Below are 14,765 nucleotides of genomic sequence, written 5' to 3'. Positions count from 1 at the left end.
CTCTGACCTGGTTCCTCCTGTTCAGTTCTCTCTTTAAATCGACTACTGTTGTCTACCTGGAGAGCCTTCTGGGCATGCCTGGAGGCAGCAGGAGCTAGTTTTTTTTATTTTTTTTTTGCTGAGAGACCTGAACAGGAAGTGGGGGCGGGGCTTCATTCTGCACAAGGAAGCAAAGAAAAATGAACACCTTCTGACTATGGAACCAGGTCAGATAAAATGCTGGGACAAAGGTAGGTAATGCTGGAGGCTGTTTAGAGTAATTTTACTGATAGAAAAACAAGGTTTACGTATTCTTTAAGGACTGAATACTTATTTAAACGGCATGTTTCCTTTTTTTTTTTTTTTAAATAAACAGTGTCCCTTTATATAGTTTGATCATCATGGCCAGATAAATGCTTGTGACACTGCTAGTACATTTTTACCCAGTTTGCACAATAGTGATTTCTCCTTGGCAGGCATCGTTTATACTCCTGAACATTCAACATTACTCTGCAAGCTTCAATTTTTTTAGTTTCTGTAAGTTGTTATGGGTATCCTATCATTTGTTATAAAAATCAGTAGTTATATTTAATATAGCCGTTGCTTTCGAATTTCAGAGCTCTTTTGTAGTGTATAAACTTGTATAAGTACATTAAGAAATTATTCTTCCACCGCATTCTTATATAGATAGACAAGTCCCTTAATTGCCCATAATGACACAAATGATAGGCTTCAATTTTCCTTTTATTACAAAGATTTTGTTCCAGAAAGATGGCCAATTTGATGTACCTTGGGGTTCTAACATCTGTACCAGTTTCAGAACACTTCACACATCCATTCATTCAACTCTCACAAGTAACACCTGTCTCTATGAGTATATGATACCTCGGTAATCCTGCCAAAGTAACCCCACAGCATTCACATTCTGAACAGTTACATAGTGCCATTGTGATTGGATTAGTAGGAGAGTATATATGCTGAGGACTTCCCATACCAGTCCAATGGCTCTAGATTTACCGGTTGGTTGTTTCTCTGATGCAGATTGATACCATATCATATTTCGGTGGGTTTTTTAGAAATTATTTTACTGTTACTAATAGTTAATAATTTGAAAGTTGATTGTTGTATATTTCTATTTTTTTTTTTGGGAGATGGAGTAGTCTACAAGAGAACCCTTTACACCACTGGTAGGGGGGAAAGATATGATTTACACCAGTTTTTCCACATTGTACTTTTCTCCAATTTGTTTTTTTTTTTTTTAATACCATGTAAAGAGATACAGGTATCATATAACTATAAAAGCATATTTATTTCTATATATTAATATCAGCCTTAGGTTGGCCTTTTAAACCCTTCAAATAAAGTAAAATAAGCATTTTAGATGTAATTATTCCATTATTTCCATTATATTAAGAATAAGATCACAAATATTGTGATCTTTAAAGACCTCCAAAGAATCTTGCACCATTCCCACAATGATCAAACAGGCAGGAAGGTCCTTGAAAGCAATCTAAAATATAACTTTTATTAATCACATTAAAATTCCCATATACCTTCCCTTAATGTATATAAGATAAAACTAGCGTTGGGTTAAAAAAGTTTGCCTATGATCCACCGCGGAGGCTCAAAGGGATAGGAAAGTGAGGAAATACTTGTATCCCTGCCTATAATGCACTCAATGTGCTGCTTTCTCTTGAAGGTAGAAAAAAATGATTGCATTAATGCATAGATCAATTGGGGTTATGTAATAAAAAGGCACAAAGTTTGCCTGGAGAAGTAACCCATAGCAACAAATAAGATGGTAGCATTTACTGGTCACCTAAAGGCAAACATCTTATTGGTTGCTTTGGATTACTATTCCTGGGCAAACTTAGTGCCTTTTATTACATATCGGGGCTAGTGTTTCATGTCCAATGGACACTTTCCACATATCTACAGCTACAATAATCTATGGCAGGGATTAAGTAGAGTGCCTAAATTTAGGGTACATGGTGGCACATTGGGGTTGGTTTCATATATCCCTTGGCTCCATGGTTGATACTTCCCTTACTCACCCAGTTGTTGCACAAGAGAATATAGCAGGAAAAGCAAGAAAAGTGCAAATATTAAAAGCAGAAGGGTACATTTTTGCTGAGTGGGCCGGTGTTAAGGTACAATATGGTGGAACGAAATAGAGGATGAGGCTTTAAACATTTATCAGCACTTCATTTTGAGGCTTTGCTAAGCATTTTGAACTTTTCAACTGTATAACAGCGCAATCAGGTACAGAATTCTTTCCAGTCTTGTGTTATTGTAACATTTTATTGTTCAAAGCTGAAAGACTTGATGATGTGGTGAATTTATATTATCTGTGTTCTCACACAGTTTATTTAGAACATAAGGTCAAAAAGGGTTAAAGTGAATGTGTGTGTCAGAGACAGCTGCGGTGGCTATGCCATCAACAAAGCATGTTTGCGGAATCCTCGCTGACAAGAGCTGGACCTCTCTTCCAGATAAAGACCATATTAATGAAAACGATACGAAATGCATGAGGAAATGCTGTTTGGAAGATGGTCAACATTGAACATTTGAGAGAACGTGATGAGATGATGGCTCAGTGAGCCCATGCAAGTGCTTTATATTAAAGCTGCATCAGCTGGAAGTTTGCCCTTTATGGCTCATGCTGGGTGTCGGTCAGTGCAACCGAACATTCTCATTTTGCCATGGGAATGACCTGCTAACCCTTTTCTATACCACTCAGTGGACCTGTAGGTTTGTATAACTCCTGGCTTTTCAATATTATTCCACCACCAGTACTGAGATACTGAGACCTTCCAATTACACTGTGGTTCTGTGCAACTGACTGTAATCCTGTTTGAATACGTATTCCCATATTTTACTTTCAGTGACCTTTCCTTGTGACCCGTTAAGCCTCCTGCTAGCCTCTTTTTGCTCATTACTTTTGTCATTTGAAATATACTCCACCGGAACATAAAGCGTGTTTTATAAACACATATAAGAGTAGATAAAGAGTAAAAACTACTCTTACAGAATGCATAAACGTTTACTAGAAGATAATGTAGTGCTGGTCAGCATCTCAAAGGAAAACTATAATGCCCCGAACAATGTATGTCACTATAAATATATATTGCATAAAATAGCCTATATGTAAAAAAAAAAAATCATAAAAATATGCCGTTATTTTACATATGTTCGGGCGGAAGAAAAATCACAGTTTTTTTACACAGCATAATAAATCTTCTCCTTCATATAGTAAATGGGGCAAATGAGGACCATGCAAAGGGTACCTCCAGCCTGCAGATAGCAGCCTTAGGCAATCTGGAAAAAGCTAGATGATACCATGTGACTGTGCAAGGATTGATGAGAAAGAGGAACCCAAGGCAATAAGGCAAGGGGAGAGCATGCACAGATCTGGCTACGAGGAGAAAGAGACCCCCTGGAATGCAAGGTTGGTAAAGTGCAGGAAAGGCTGCACCAACTGCACAGTCCCCTTAATATGCCAATGAATGTCAGCCAGCCACTCTCCTTGCACTTTAGGTCCCTTAGGTTCCTGTTCCAATAGGCATTCACTATATCTAGTGCAGATCTAGGGCCCTGTAAGGAACTTAAGAAATTGTTACAAAAGAACCGGAAGGTTCACCAGTCGGGCCCCTCCTCTGATCAGAGTAGGTTAGAGCCCCAGGTTCTGGTGCACATCATTTACCCCTGCTTAGTTAGTGGCCCAGTTCTATCCAAGAAGAGAACCAGGACTAAATACCGGACACTGCAATTCCTAGGAACACTGGGGGGCTTTATATGTGGTGCACCACAGGGGTTAACAAATTGTGTTACTGTATTGCTTTGTTCTGTACTGACATTCTTTGTAATTGTTGTTTTATGGTTATGATTTAGCTATTCTAGTAAAACAGTCACTCTCATTATAAACAGAGCAAGTGTGTTATCTTTACTTTGTACCAGGCTACTGAAGGAACCATTGCCAGACTACCCAGAAGGTAACAGATTATGTGGTACAAATTGGTGGGGGGTCTGCTTCCTCTGTAGAGGGGGTGGGGGCTTGGGAAAAAAATGTTGTGGGGGCCCAGGCCCCAATAGCTACACCACTGTTCAGCAGCACCTAAATATTGAGTTGGAAGATTCTTTAATGTGTCATTATTGCTTAATACAATGAAATCTTACACTCACACCCAGGCCTCTCTTGTAAACAATGCCCAGGGTCCAGTAGTGCCAGGAGGTGGCATTCCTGCATTCATCTGTTAAAAATTATTGGCACTCAAGGCCATTCACAACTGAGACCCTGTTGTTTATTGAGTGAAACAAAACTCAAACTCAACAAAAGGGTACACCCCCAAAATGTTGTGTTTGATTTGCCTTGAGGGACATATCAATTGTCTTTTAACACAGTGAAACAGCACATTAATAATCATTTAAATAAATATATAATTTAACCAATGACTATTAAGAAATGAGTTAGTCTATATATCAGCTGGCTTGCAATGGCTTAACTATTGGTGTTGCAATCAAAAATCTTGACAAAACACAGTACTAGGAGAAAACATTATAGGAAGGTTCACTTGTAAGCTTATGGTCTTCCTTTTGATGTATTTGAATTCATTTCATGTGAAAATACAGAGTTCCAGTATCTAATTTTCTTATGGCTTCAGCAGAGGGAGACAAAAATCCAAAAAGGAAATCTGACCAGTTTAAATCCAGAACAGATGTTCCAAACAGCGCGCCATCATTTTACACAATAGTGTGCATTTCCTTCATGAACCATCTCGGGTCAAATGCTCAGGCTAAACTGTTCTGCAGTTAACACTTTCAGCACTGGCAGTGACCCTACGTCTCCTTTTTAGAATTTAGCTACAGGAAATGGCAGATATGTTCTTCAGCTGGTCCTAAAATTCACTAAAATGGCTAAAAGTATTGAAAGTTAAAAAGATTTATGTTTGTTGTTTAATATGTGTTTTATCCTAAAACATTTCTGTGCACTTTTCCATTTTATATGAGTGACTGTTTAAATTCCATGTACTGACTATGGGACCTGGGGTTTTCTGGATATGGGGTCTTTTTGTAATTTGGATATCCATACTTTAAGTCTACTAAAAAACATTTAAACATGAATTAAACCCTATAGGATTGTTTTGCCTCCAATGATTAATTATATCTTATTTGGGATTAAGTACAAGGTGCTGTTTTATTATTACACATGAATCATTTTTAAAAATTGGAATTATTTGCTTAAAATTGACTCTATGGGAGATGGCCTTCTCTTAATTCACAGCTTTCTGGGTACGAACTTTTCAGATAATGGATCCCATTACCTGTACTATCTTTTTGTATATAGGCTCTTAATTGCATTCTTTGTTAGATGATTTTCATCTAATGTACTCATTGTAGTTGAATTGATATGTGATAGCTAATTAAGCATTGGTTTCCCAGTAGCCCCCACACACACAGTGCCCCCAATTGCCCCCATAGAAAGTACCCCCAACAGACCAAGTCATCGTCGGCTGCTCCTTCTCTCTTATGCTGCAGCAACAGGCGTCACTGCCGCATAAGAGAGGAGCCGCGGACGATGACTTGGTCTGTTGGGGGTTCTTTCTATGGGGGGGGCACTCTCTATGAGGCAATTGGGGGGCACTTCCGGGTTCGGATTCGGCTCAGAACAAGGATTCGGCCGAAACCAAATACCTTCAAATAAGGCTGGATTCGGCCCGAATCCCGAACTGAATACGGGATTCAGTGCATCCCTAATATATATATATATTTAACCAATATATAAATATATATATATTTAACCAATATATATATTAGATATTGTTGTAGCTTCAGAACAGTTAGTTAGCAAATTCATGCAGACGGTTACCATTATTCAGTACTACCTTTGTTGTCTGGAATGCCTGTTTCTTTGGCTCTCATACCTCTCATGTATTAGTCTGGCTGCTGTCCAGTGCAATGCTCTTTGGTTATATATGCCTGTTTACTGATTAACAGAGTGTTTCTTTGTGCTAAGACAGCAAACTCTAGCCAGCGTCAGCTATTTAGCTGAGGTGAGAAAGTGAATGTAAATGGAGGTAGATAGCGGATTGGCTGTATCTAACTGTTTAGAATTATGAAGGCAACTTATGGACATCTGTTTTGGTTTTACAACAGCATTTTCATTTTCTTTTCTATAGTTTTTGGCTTTAGCCTTCTCAACATTATTGAAGAGGTTTGCATGTTTATACCAATCACCCTTTATGGTTTAAAACACAACTGACTAAAGCCCTATTTATATAATTATTGTAACATTATAATTTAGCTCTGAAAAAATGAAATAGTTCTTCTTGTTGGGTAAAATGCTGTCTGCCATGCCTTCCCATGAGGACTGCTAATTGAATGCCGATTACTTTCCCATGAGAGTAGTTTACCCAGGGGAGGCTTTTTCCTGCTGATTTTTTAAACTCCTGTTTTGGAAGGATTTGTGTCTTTGTATCTGTGCTATACTGGTGAAAGCAGTGAAGGAGGAAGCCTGGGTTGAGCTATACTGTGAGGCCTACTGTCTCAATGAAAGGTGCTTTAGTAGAACAAGGCAGATTGATATGTAGGTTACATACATTAACATCTTTAACTCAACCCCAATAAAGTTATTTTTACTCCAATTACAACTTCTACTACAGGGATTCAAGTGTTAGGATAGAATGGGTTTCCCGTGAGAGTGAGAGTGTCTTGAAAGCTAAAGGTGGAAGAGAATAATCAAAGTACTGTGATAATGGATGTGAAGGTAATGTAAACCTAATATGCTATTTAAGCAGCAGTTTCCAGTGCCTGCCTTTCATAATTAAGGTCCTGGAAAATTGGGACAAAATGCATCATTTTATTACCCCCCCCCCCCCCCCACCCCCATGAAATATAGATTTGTTTGTTTAAAAATGAATCATTTAGTAATATATTTGCAGAAGATTCTGTTTCATGAGATTTACTAGTTCATACATTTTCTTCTTTTTTTCTGCTTAGGTATAAGGGTTTCTTGGTATGTCATTGATAATATAATCACCAGCAGATTGATGCAGGGACTTTATATGTAGAAGTTCTTTAAGTGAAAGTTAATCAACTTCCCACACCTACACAAAAAGAGAAATGAGAGAGAGAAAACCTCAGAGGAGCAGAAGTGGGGGTGTACTGCTCAAACGGAACCAGCAGGTTCCCATACACACCCCAGTTCAAGAGTTCACCTCACTCCTACGATTCCTTTCTCAAATATCCCTGTGTTCTACCGATGTGTGTGGGGGAATCATGTTCTACCGATGTGTGTGGGGGAATCATGTTCTACTCATGTGTGTGGGGGAATCATGTTCTACTCATGTGTGTGGGGGAATCATGTTCTACTGATGTGTGTGGGGGAATCATGTTCTATTCATGTGTGTGGGGGAATCATGTTCTACTCATGTGTGTGGGGGAATCATGTTCTACTCATGTGTGTGGGGGAATCATGCTCTACTCATGTGTGTGGTGGAATCATGTTCTACTGATGTGTGTGGGGGAATCATGTTCTATTCATGTGTGTGGGGGAATCATGTTCTACTCATGTGTGTGGGGGAATCATGTTCTACTCATGTGTGTGGGGGAATCATGTTCTGCTAATGTGTGTGGGGGAATCATGTTCTACTCATGTGTGTGGGGGAATCATGTTCTACTGATGTGTGTGGGGAAATCATGTTCTACTGATGTGTGTGGGGGAATCATGTTCTATTCATGTGTGTGGGGGAATCATGTTCTACTCATGTGTGTGGGGGAATCATGTTCTACTCATGTGTGTGGGGGAATCATGTTCTACTGATGTGTGTGGGGAAATCATGTTCTACTGATGTGTGTGGGGGAATCATGTTCTGCTGATGTGTGTGGGGGAATCATGTTCTACTGATGTGTGTGGGGGAATCATGTTCTGCTGATGTGTGTGGGGGAATCATGTTCTACTGATGTGTGTGGGGGAATCATGTTCTACTGATGGGTGTGGGGGAATCATGTTCTACTGATGTGTGTGGGGGAATCATGTTCTACTGATGTGTGTGGGGGAATCATGTTCTACTGATGTGTGTGGGGGAATCATGTTCTGCTGATGTGTGTGGGGGAATCATGTTCTACTGATGTGTGTGGGGGAATCATGTTCTACTGATGTGTATGGGGGAATCATGTTCTACTGATGTGTGTGGGGGAATCATGTTCTACTCGTGTGTGTGGGGGAATCTCAGCTGCAAAGTCCTCCTGTGTCCACCTCACACAGTGACACCACTCTTGTAATAACTGCTGCAACCCCTGCAGTTGCCTGCAGCTGTCCCTTTCAACATAAGCCTACAGATTTATAAACATTGATCTTGATAGTTATTGAGGTACCTTGCATTTGAAAAAATAATTTTTCCTTCCCCGCATTTAGAATTTATTATGTTTATTTTTTTATGAAATTGTCCTTTTATTTACCATAGGCTTTATTAGTAAGGTAACTTGTGGAGGGACAGGAAGATTTCCATATAAAAAAAATACCTTGTCACAATACTGTTGAGAAGATAAGACACAAAAATGTCTTGAAATTTCTATTTGCTGGAGAAACAAACTCTATTTTTCATCAAGATTGAGTAACACTGTTACAATCACAACTGAATTACATTTTTTATCTTAATCAGCGCTGTCCAACACACACACAGACAGCATAGGGCAGGCAGAGTATGGAACACAGGCAGGGTAGGGCAGGCAGAGTACTGAACACACAGAAAGGGTAGGGCAGGCAGAGTATGGCACACACAGACAGCATAGGGCAGGCAGAGTATGGCACACACAGGCAGGGTAGGGCAGGCAGAGTATGGCACACACAGAAAGAGTAGGGCAGGCAGAGTATGGCACACACAGGCCAAGTATGGCACAAACCAGCCAAGAATGGCACACACAGTCAAAGTATGGCACACACAGGCAGGGTAGGGAAGGCAGATTTTGGCACACACAGGCAGGGTAGGGAAGGCAGAGTATGGCAGGTTTTTGCTGTACTACAACCATTAATATGGGTGTGGTCATGTGATAACATGGGTGTGGTTTCAAGTGGGTGTGGTTTCAAAAAGGGGAGTGGTCAAAACTGGCTTCCATTATCGGCCCTCCACCAGGTAGGTCAGAAAAATTCCGGCCCTCGGTTCCACAGAAGTTGGACAGCACTTCCCTAAATCTTCTCAATGCTGCCTGTGTGTGCCATACTCTGCCTGCTCTTTGCTGCCTGTGTGTGCCATACTCTGCCTGCCCTACCCTGCCTGTGTGTGTCATACTCTGCCTGTCTTACCCTGCCTGTGTGTGCCATACTCTGCCTTCCCTACCCTGCCTGTGTGTGCCATACTCTGCCTGCTTATGATTCCTGTGTCTATGGCACACAGGCAGTACATACACTGACACAATGCTGACAGTCTGTCTGAGGTGTGAACAAATGAACAATGTGGGTGCTTACAGTCTGAGCCTGAGGTGTGAACAATGCAGGGATTAAAAGGTGTGAACAGTACAGGGGATTACATGTTTAAACAATACAGGGGGTTACAGCCTGAATCTGAGGTGTAAACCATGCAGGGGGCCAGATAATCTCAGTACTAATACCATTTAAAGCTTATACAAAGGTAAGCAGTCACAGCAGCTAGACAGGTGGGGGCCCACGGACTGCCACTTGGACAGCCCTGATATAGATTATCTAGATCTAGCCCTATAATGTAACTACAAATGAAACTATTATTAATAGATGTTAATTTCAAGTCAGTAAAAAATTCCACCAGAAAGTCTCCTTTCTATTCACATTTCCAATCCCTGATTGACCCCAGTAGATTACATGATCCATAATATGAACAGTAAAACCTTCATTTTTGCATACCTTTGTTCATAAAACCGCTTCTAACAAATGTCACATAATGTATATAATACTGAATAGCTTGAACATTCTAGGTTCAACTCTTGTCCATGTCATACAAGATGTTTCTCTATTTCCCATTCTCCATTTCCTATCTTTTCTTGGAAATATAAAACCTAGTAAGAGCTCAGTCTAGTTATTGTACAGACTATAAAGGTCTCATACAAGGTTAGCCACATGGAAAGGTCACTCTTTCTATACAGTTCTTATTTATGTAGAGAGTCCTTTTACTTTCTGTAAAGAAGACATCTTGTTCTTCTCAACACAGACCCCAAGGTTAGCGCATTTCTTATTAATAGCAGTTTTAGGATGAACCAGGTGAGCAAAATGATAATGCAGTACCTACATTGAAATTTATTAAATAAAATCACTGCATTATAAAAACAAAGTTTAAGTCAAGGATAAATGACTTAAAATACTTAAAATCTAAAGTATTTGGTTCGGAATGTAATCCCTTAATATTTAATAGGACATAACATAGGGTTGTTTCCTCACCGATATGTTATTCATATCCTGCATTGCTACTCAGACATGGAATGGAAATTGGTTTCAAAGCTAGTGATAAGCAAATCTGTCCCATTTTGCCCCAAATTTTGCAAAACTGCTGGAAATGTCAAGAAACAATGAAAATTTCACAAAATGCGGCTACCATGCAACGTTTTTGACATGACCGTGACTTTTTGACGCAGCCGCAACTTTTTCCTCACTCTGCAAATTTCTGTCACTTGCGCTATTAGAGCATGGCGCAATACGGAATGTCGCAGCAAATCCAAACCTGGTGACAAATCTTGCTCATCACTAGAAATGGCAGCTTGGGTGTTCTGCTTCATGGAAATTTTTGTGAAACTGTGGGAAATTTTGCAAAACAACTGCTATTCATAAAAAAACATTCCCCCAATCAGGTTGACCAAAATCCCCTTTTAATTTTGCATTAAATATGTACTATGAAAAGATGAATGAAAAAGCCATGGCAGGTCAGGAGCAGATGGAGTTTGTCCTTCTGTTTAATTATGCTGGAAAAACGTAAAAAAACTTCAGTGGCTGGATACCATTTTTCAAACGCTGAATGAAGACAAAACTCAACAAAAGGAATGTTATGTAAAATAGCTTTTATATTCAGGTTACTGTAATGTAAAACTCGATCCAGGTGGAATTGTAAGCTGCGATGAGAAAGTGTATTAATATTCAATGCTCATAGTATTGATTAGAATGCTGGAGCAAAATACGTAGCTGGGAATTCATTTTACCTTATTGCAACTGTTAGTAAGATCTATTCAGGAGGTTGATGTGGAAATCAATAGATGGAATGCAATTCATAAGAATTATACTGTACTGTTCACATTAGATTTCCTTAAGGCTGGTAGATAAACCAGACTATTACAGGTATATGGTATGTTCTACGTATTTTCACATATACAATCTCTTACTGCTTGCTCTTAAAGGAAATTAGCTAAAGGTTCTAATTCTTATTTATTCTTCCTCTAATTGATCCAAACGTAGGTACAAAGATGTGATTTGAGGTTAAAACCATACAATAGAACAATAGAATAGAAAAAGGGAAGGAAAGGACTCTTCTGAAAATGCACCACCCCATTCATGGAAAAATGAGTTCCATTTAAAAAATAATGAAATAGAAGTTTGTATGTCGCCATTGTTAAAATTCTACAGTTATTTGGAAGGAAAGTAGCAAATGACAATGTAAAGGTTTATCTATATGGACTTTGGCAATAACACAGTCGCAGAGAAACAATGTAGCAAAACTCTTGCCGAATCTTCCCCAGCAAATTGAAACCAGGGTAACATTCAGTTGCTCCCCTGTAATGACACCCAGTTCCGTCACCACAATAACGTTAGCATTGAAAACATGTTAAGAGACCAGAGGTGTTCCTTCTTGGCACCAAAAGGGGAGCAAGCGCTCATGGAGTTAGTCTTACTGGTCCCTCCAGCAGGTAAGGGTTAGCTCTTCTAAGCAGAAGTGTAAGGATTTCAAATTTTAGAAGTATATGAACTCGATAAGTGCATGTAAAATTTCAACAATTATAAATAAATTTACCAATATTTGAGATCTCATTTTTCATCAAACTCATAAAAATCACAGCAAAAAAAAAATATAATATCAATAAAATAATAAATTTTTCAATTTATTAAATGCAAACATACAAAAGAAAAACATCCCCTAAAACCTGTTAAGATCCTACAGAAGTCAATGTGGTTCTATCTGAAGCATTCAAGCAGGTTGCTGCTATATGCACAGCGGCAGCTCCAATGAGAATATCCAATTAACCCTGGGACTGCTGATTCAGCAGAGAGAAAGCTGCTGAGCCGAAGGTCCCAGTTTAGCATTAGATAACTGCTAATAACTTTTGCATCTCTCAAAACAGAAAATTAAAATAAATTACAAAAATGCTTAGAAGAGCAGTCTGAGCAAGTGTACTTTAATCTTCTATTTGACTTTAAATCCCTTTTAAAGACACAGTACTATTCCTGGTTATGTAGAAAACAATTTGATAACAATTGATTTGATAGTTCAGTTTATGCATAGATGTACATTCTGATATTGGGTAGTATATTGATATTTTATTTTAGATAAATGTTACATTTACACAGAGGCACATTTATCAGCATTGAGATTTTCATGGTTTTTTAAAAGATCTGAATTGAAAAAGCACAACAAAATAAATTGTGGAACGAAAACTAAAAGAACACGAAACACAAAACCACAATTTTTCATGGGTTTTACATAAATTAAATAAAGATTGTTACAGTTTGCCTAGGATAACCCCCATTGACTTCTACATGACGTAAACAGCTTTTAGATTATTGTATAAGTGGTTAGTGTTAAATAAATGGCAAATAAATCGCTTTTTTAAAAAAAAAAAAAAAAAAAGAAAGTTTTAGTGAGAAAAAACACAAATCTTAAAAAAAAAATTCAATATTAGTAGGCGGGCCCCGTTGTGCAGGGAAGAAGCCAAGACGGCCAAGTTGTTTGCTGCACATTCGCTTAATAAGTGCATCTCCCCGCTCACGCATTATGTCACAACATGGCTTCCAGCACTGGGAGTTCCCTCCCTGACCTGCCATGGCTTTTTCATTCATCTTTTCATAGTACATATTTATTGCAAATTTAAAAGGGGATTTTGGTCAACCTGATTGGGGGGATTTTTGGCCTACGTTGCTGTGAGAATGGACAGTGTGATATTGTTGAAAAAGCCTAGGGGGGGGTACAATTTGAGCATGATAGGTGCCCTTTATGCTTTTTGAAAAGTAAACATAATTTTAAACAACTGCAATATACATCAATTAAGAAATATACAGCCTTAATGTAATAATATGGTTTAGAACAGTTACCTAAGCCTGGCCCCTGGTCTGCTGACCTGGCTGACTACATTGAGACTTAAATAAACAGAAGTCTCTCTTAGCCTGCCTTTAGCCTGCATCCTCCAAAGCCCACAATACCATGCACACATGATGTCAATAAGGAAAGGAACATCACAGTGCAATGCATTGTGGGTTATGTAGTTGTTACAATTTGTAACATTAATGTTTAGTCCCTCCTACCCTGCCAGGATTTCAAATGATGCAGAAAGATAAGAACTGTGTTGCAGCTGGATTTTAGCATCTAAAATGGCAATTATTCACTTATTCCAATTAAAGGAACAGATTACAGTGATAGGTATATTAGGGGTTTCTGTGTTGTGTGGGGCTCTTTAAAGGAACAGTAACACTAAAAAATAAAAACGTTTTAAAATAATTAAAATATAATGTACTGTTGCCCTGCACTGGTAAAAGTTGTGTGTTTGCTTCAGAAAGACTACTGTAGTTAATAGAAATAGCTGTTGTGTAGCCATGGGGGCAGCCATTTAAATTGAAAAAAGGAGAAAAGGCGCAGGTTACATAAGAAGATAACAGATAAACTGTGTAGAATACAATGGAAATCTGCTACTTATCTGTTATCTGTTTAGTAACCTGTGCCTTTTCTCCTTTTTTCAATTTAAATGGCTGCCCCCATGGCTACACAGCAGGGTATTTATATAAACTGCAGTAGTGTTTATGAAGCAAACACAGAACTTTTACCAGTGCAGGGAAATAGTACATAATATATTAATTATTTTTATACACTTTCATTTTTTGGTGTTACTGTTCCTTTAACAAATTGCAAGATGCTGTTGGTGCAGCAATAGGTACAAATGACTTTAAGGCGAGGGGCATCCATTGTGGATATAGCAATGGCTAACACGAGCAGCAGTGCATTCTGAGCAAGGAACAGCTCTTTGGACCTACATTACAGGACACAAGAAGTAGGGCACTGTAATGCAAAAACAGGGTGCTTTGCGCTCATTGTTTACACTTTGGCCTTTTCCCATCTTTGATAAATCAGCTCAAACATCTTATGTAATAAAAACATATAAAAAAAACTCTTTTTGTGCACTGATTGGCAATATGGCATTAGAGCCTCCAGACAGGTAGCAGCAGTGGATGGGTCAGAGGATATGACAGGGATAGGGGGAAGCAGTAGACAGAACAGGTTCTGGGAAAGAGTGGGAGGTACCAGCAGCAAGTGAGCAGGTAATGGCCCAGGAGCAGCATCCCTCCCACCTGCTCACTAAAATCATTTCATGATCTTGGTCAAGTGGCCTGGAAACAATCTGCAGTGAAACAATTTTATTTCTAGAAAAAATAAGACATAAAACATAAAGTGTAAATTTGCTGCCCCAAAGGCTCTTCAAGAGCTAGGAATTTTAGGGGCTTCTTTTTGATTGGTTTTGCTTTTGGATTTTTCATGCAGAAGTCTGACACGCTTGAATACAGGTGGGAGTGTATAACCCAAGAATGGAGGACTCGTCACATCTTTAACAATGATGATATATTCCCCTGA

At 38.8% G+C, this 14,765-nt stretch overlaps 1 protein-coding gene across 1 annotated transcript in view; it reads right to left on the bottom strand.

The window, feature by feature from the left end:
• Positions 1–14,536: 14,536 nt before the first annotated feature.
• morn1 (MORN repeat containing 1) overlaps positions 14,537–14,765 on the bottom strand; it is a 193,791-nt gene continuing 193,562 nt past the window's right edge. The window contains exon 14 of the mRNA XM_002936560.5: positions 14,537–14,761. Within this exon, the coding sequence (XP_002936606.3) occupies positions 14,613–14,761 (149 nt within the window). The 3' untranslated portion in view covers positions 14,537–14,612. The remainder of the gene's footprint in view (positions 14,762–14,765) is intronic.

Source organism: Xenopus tropicalis, chromosome 7 (genome assembly GCF_000004195.4).
Source record: "Xenopus tropicalis strain Nigerian chromosome 7, UCB_Xtro_10.0, whole genome shotgun sequence".
Lineage (NCBI taxonomy): Eukaryota > Metazoa > Chordata > Amphibia > Anura > Pipidae > Xenopus > Xenopus tropicalis.
Note: the sequence above shows the minus strand (reverse complement) of the source record. Positions and strands in the feature narration are given on the sequence as shown.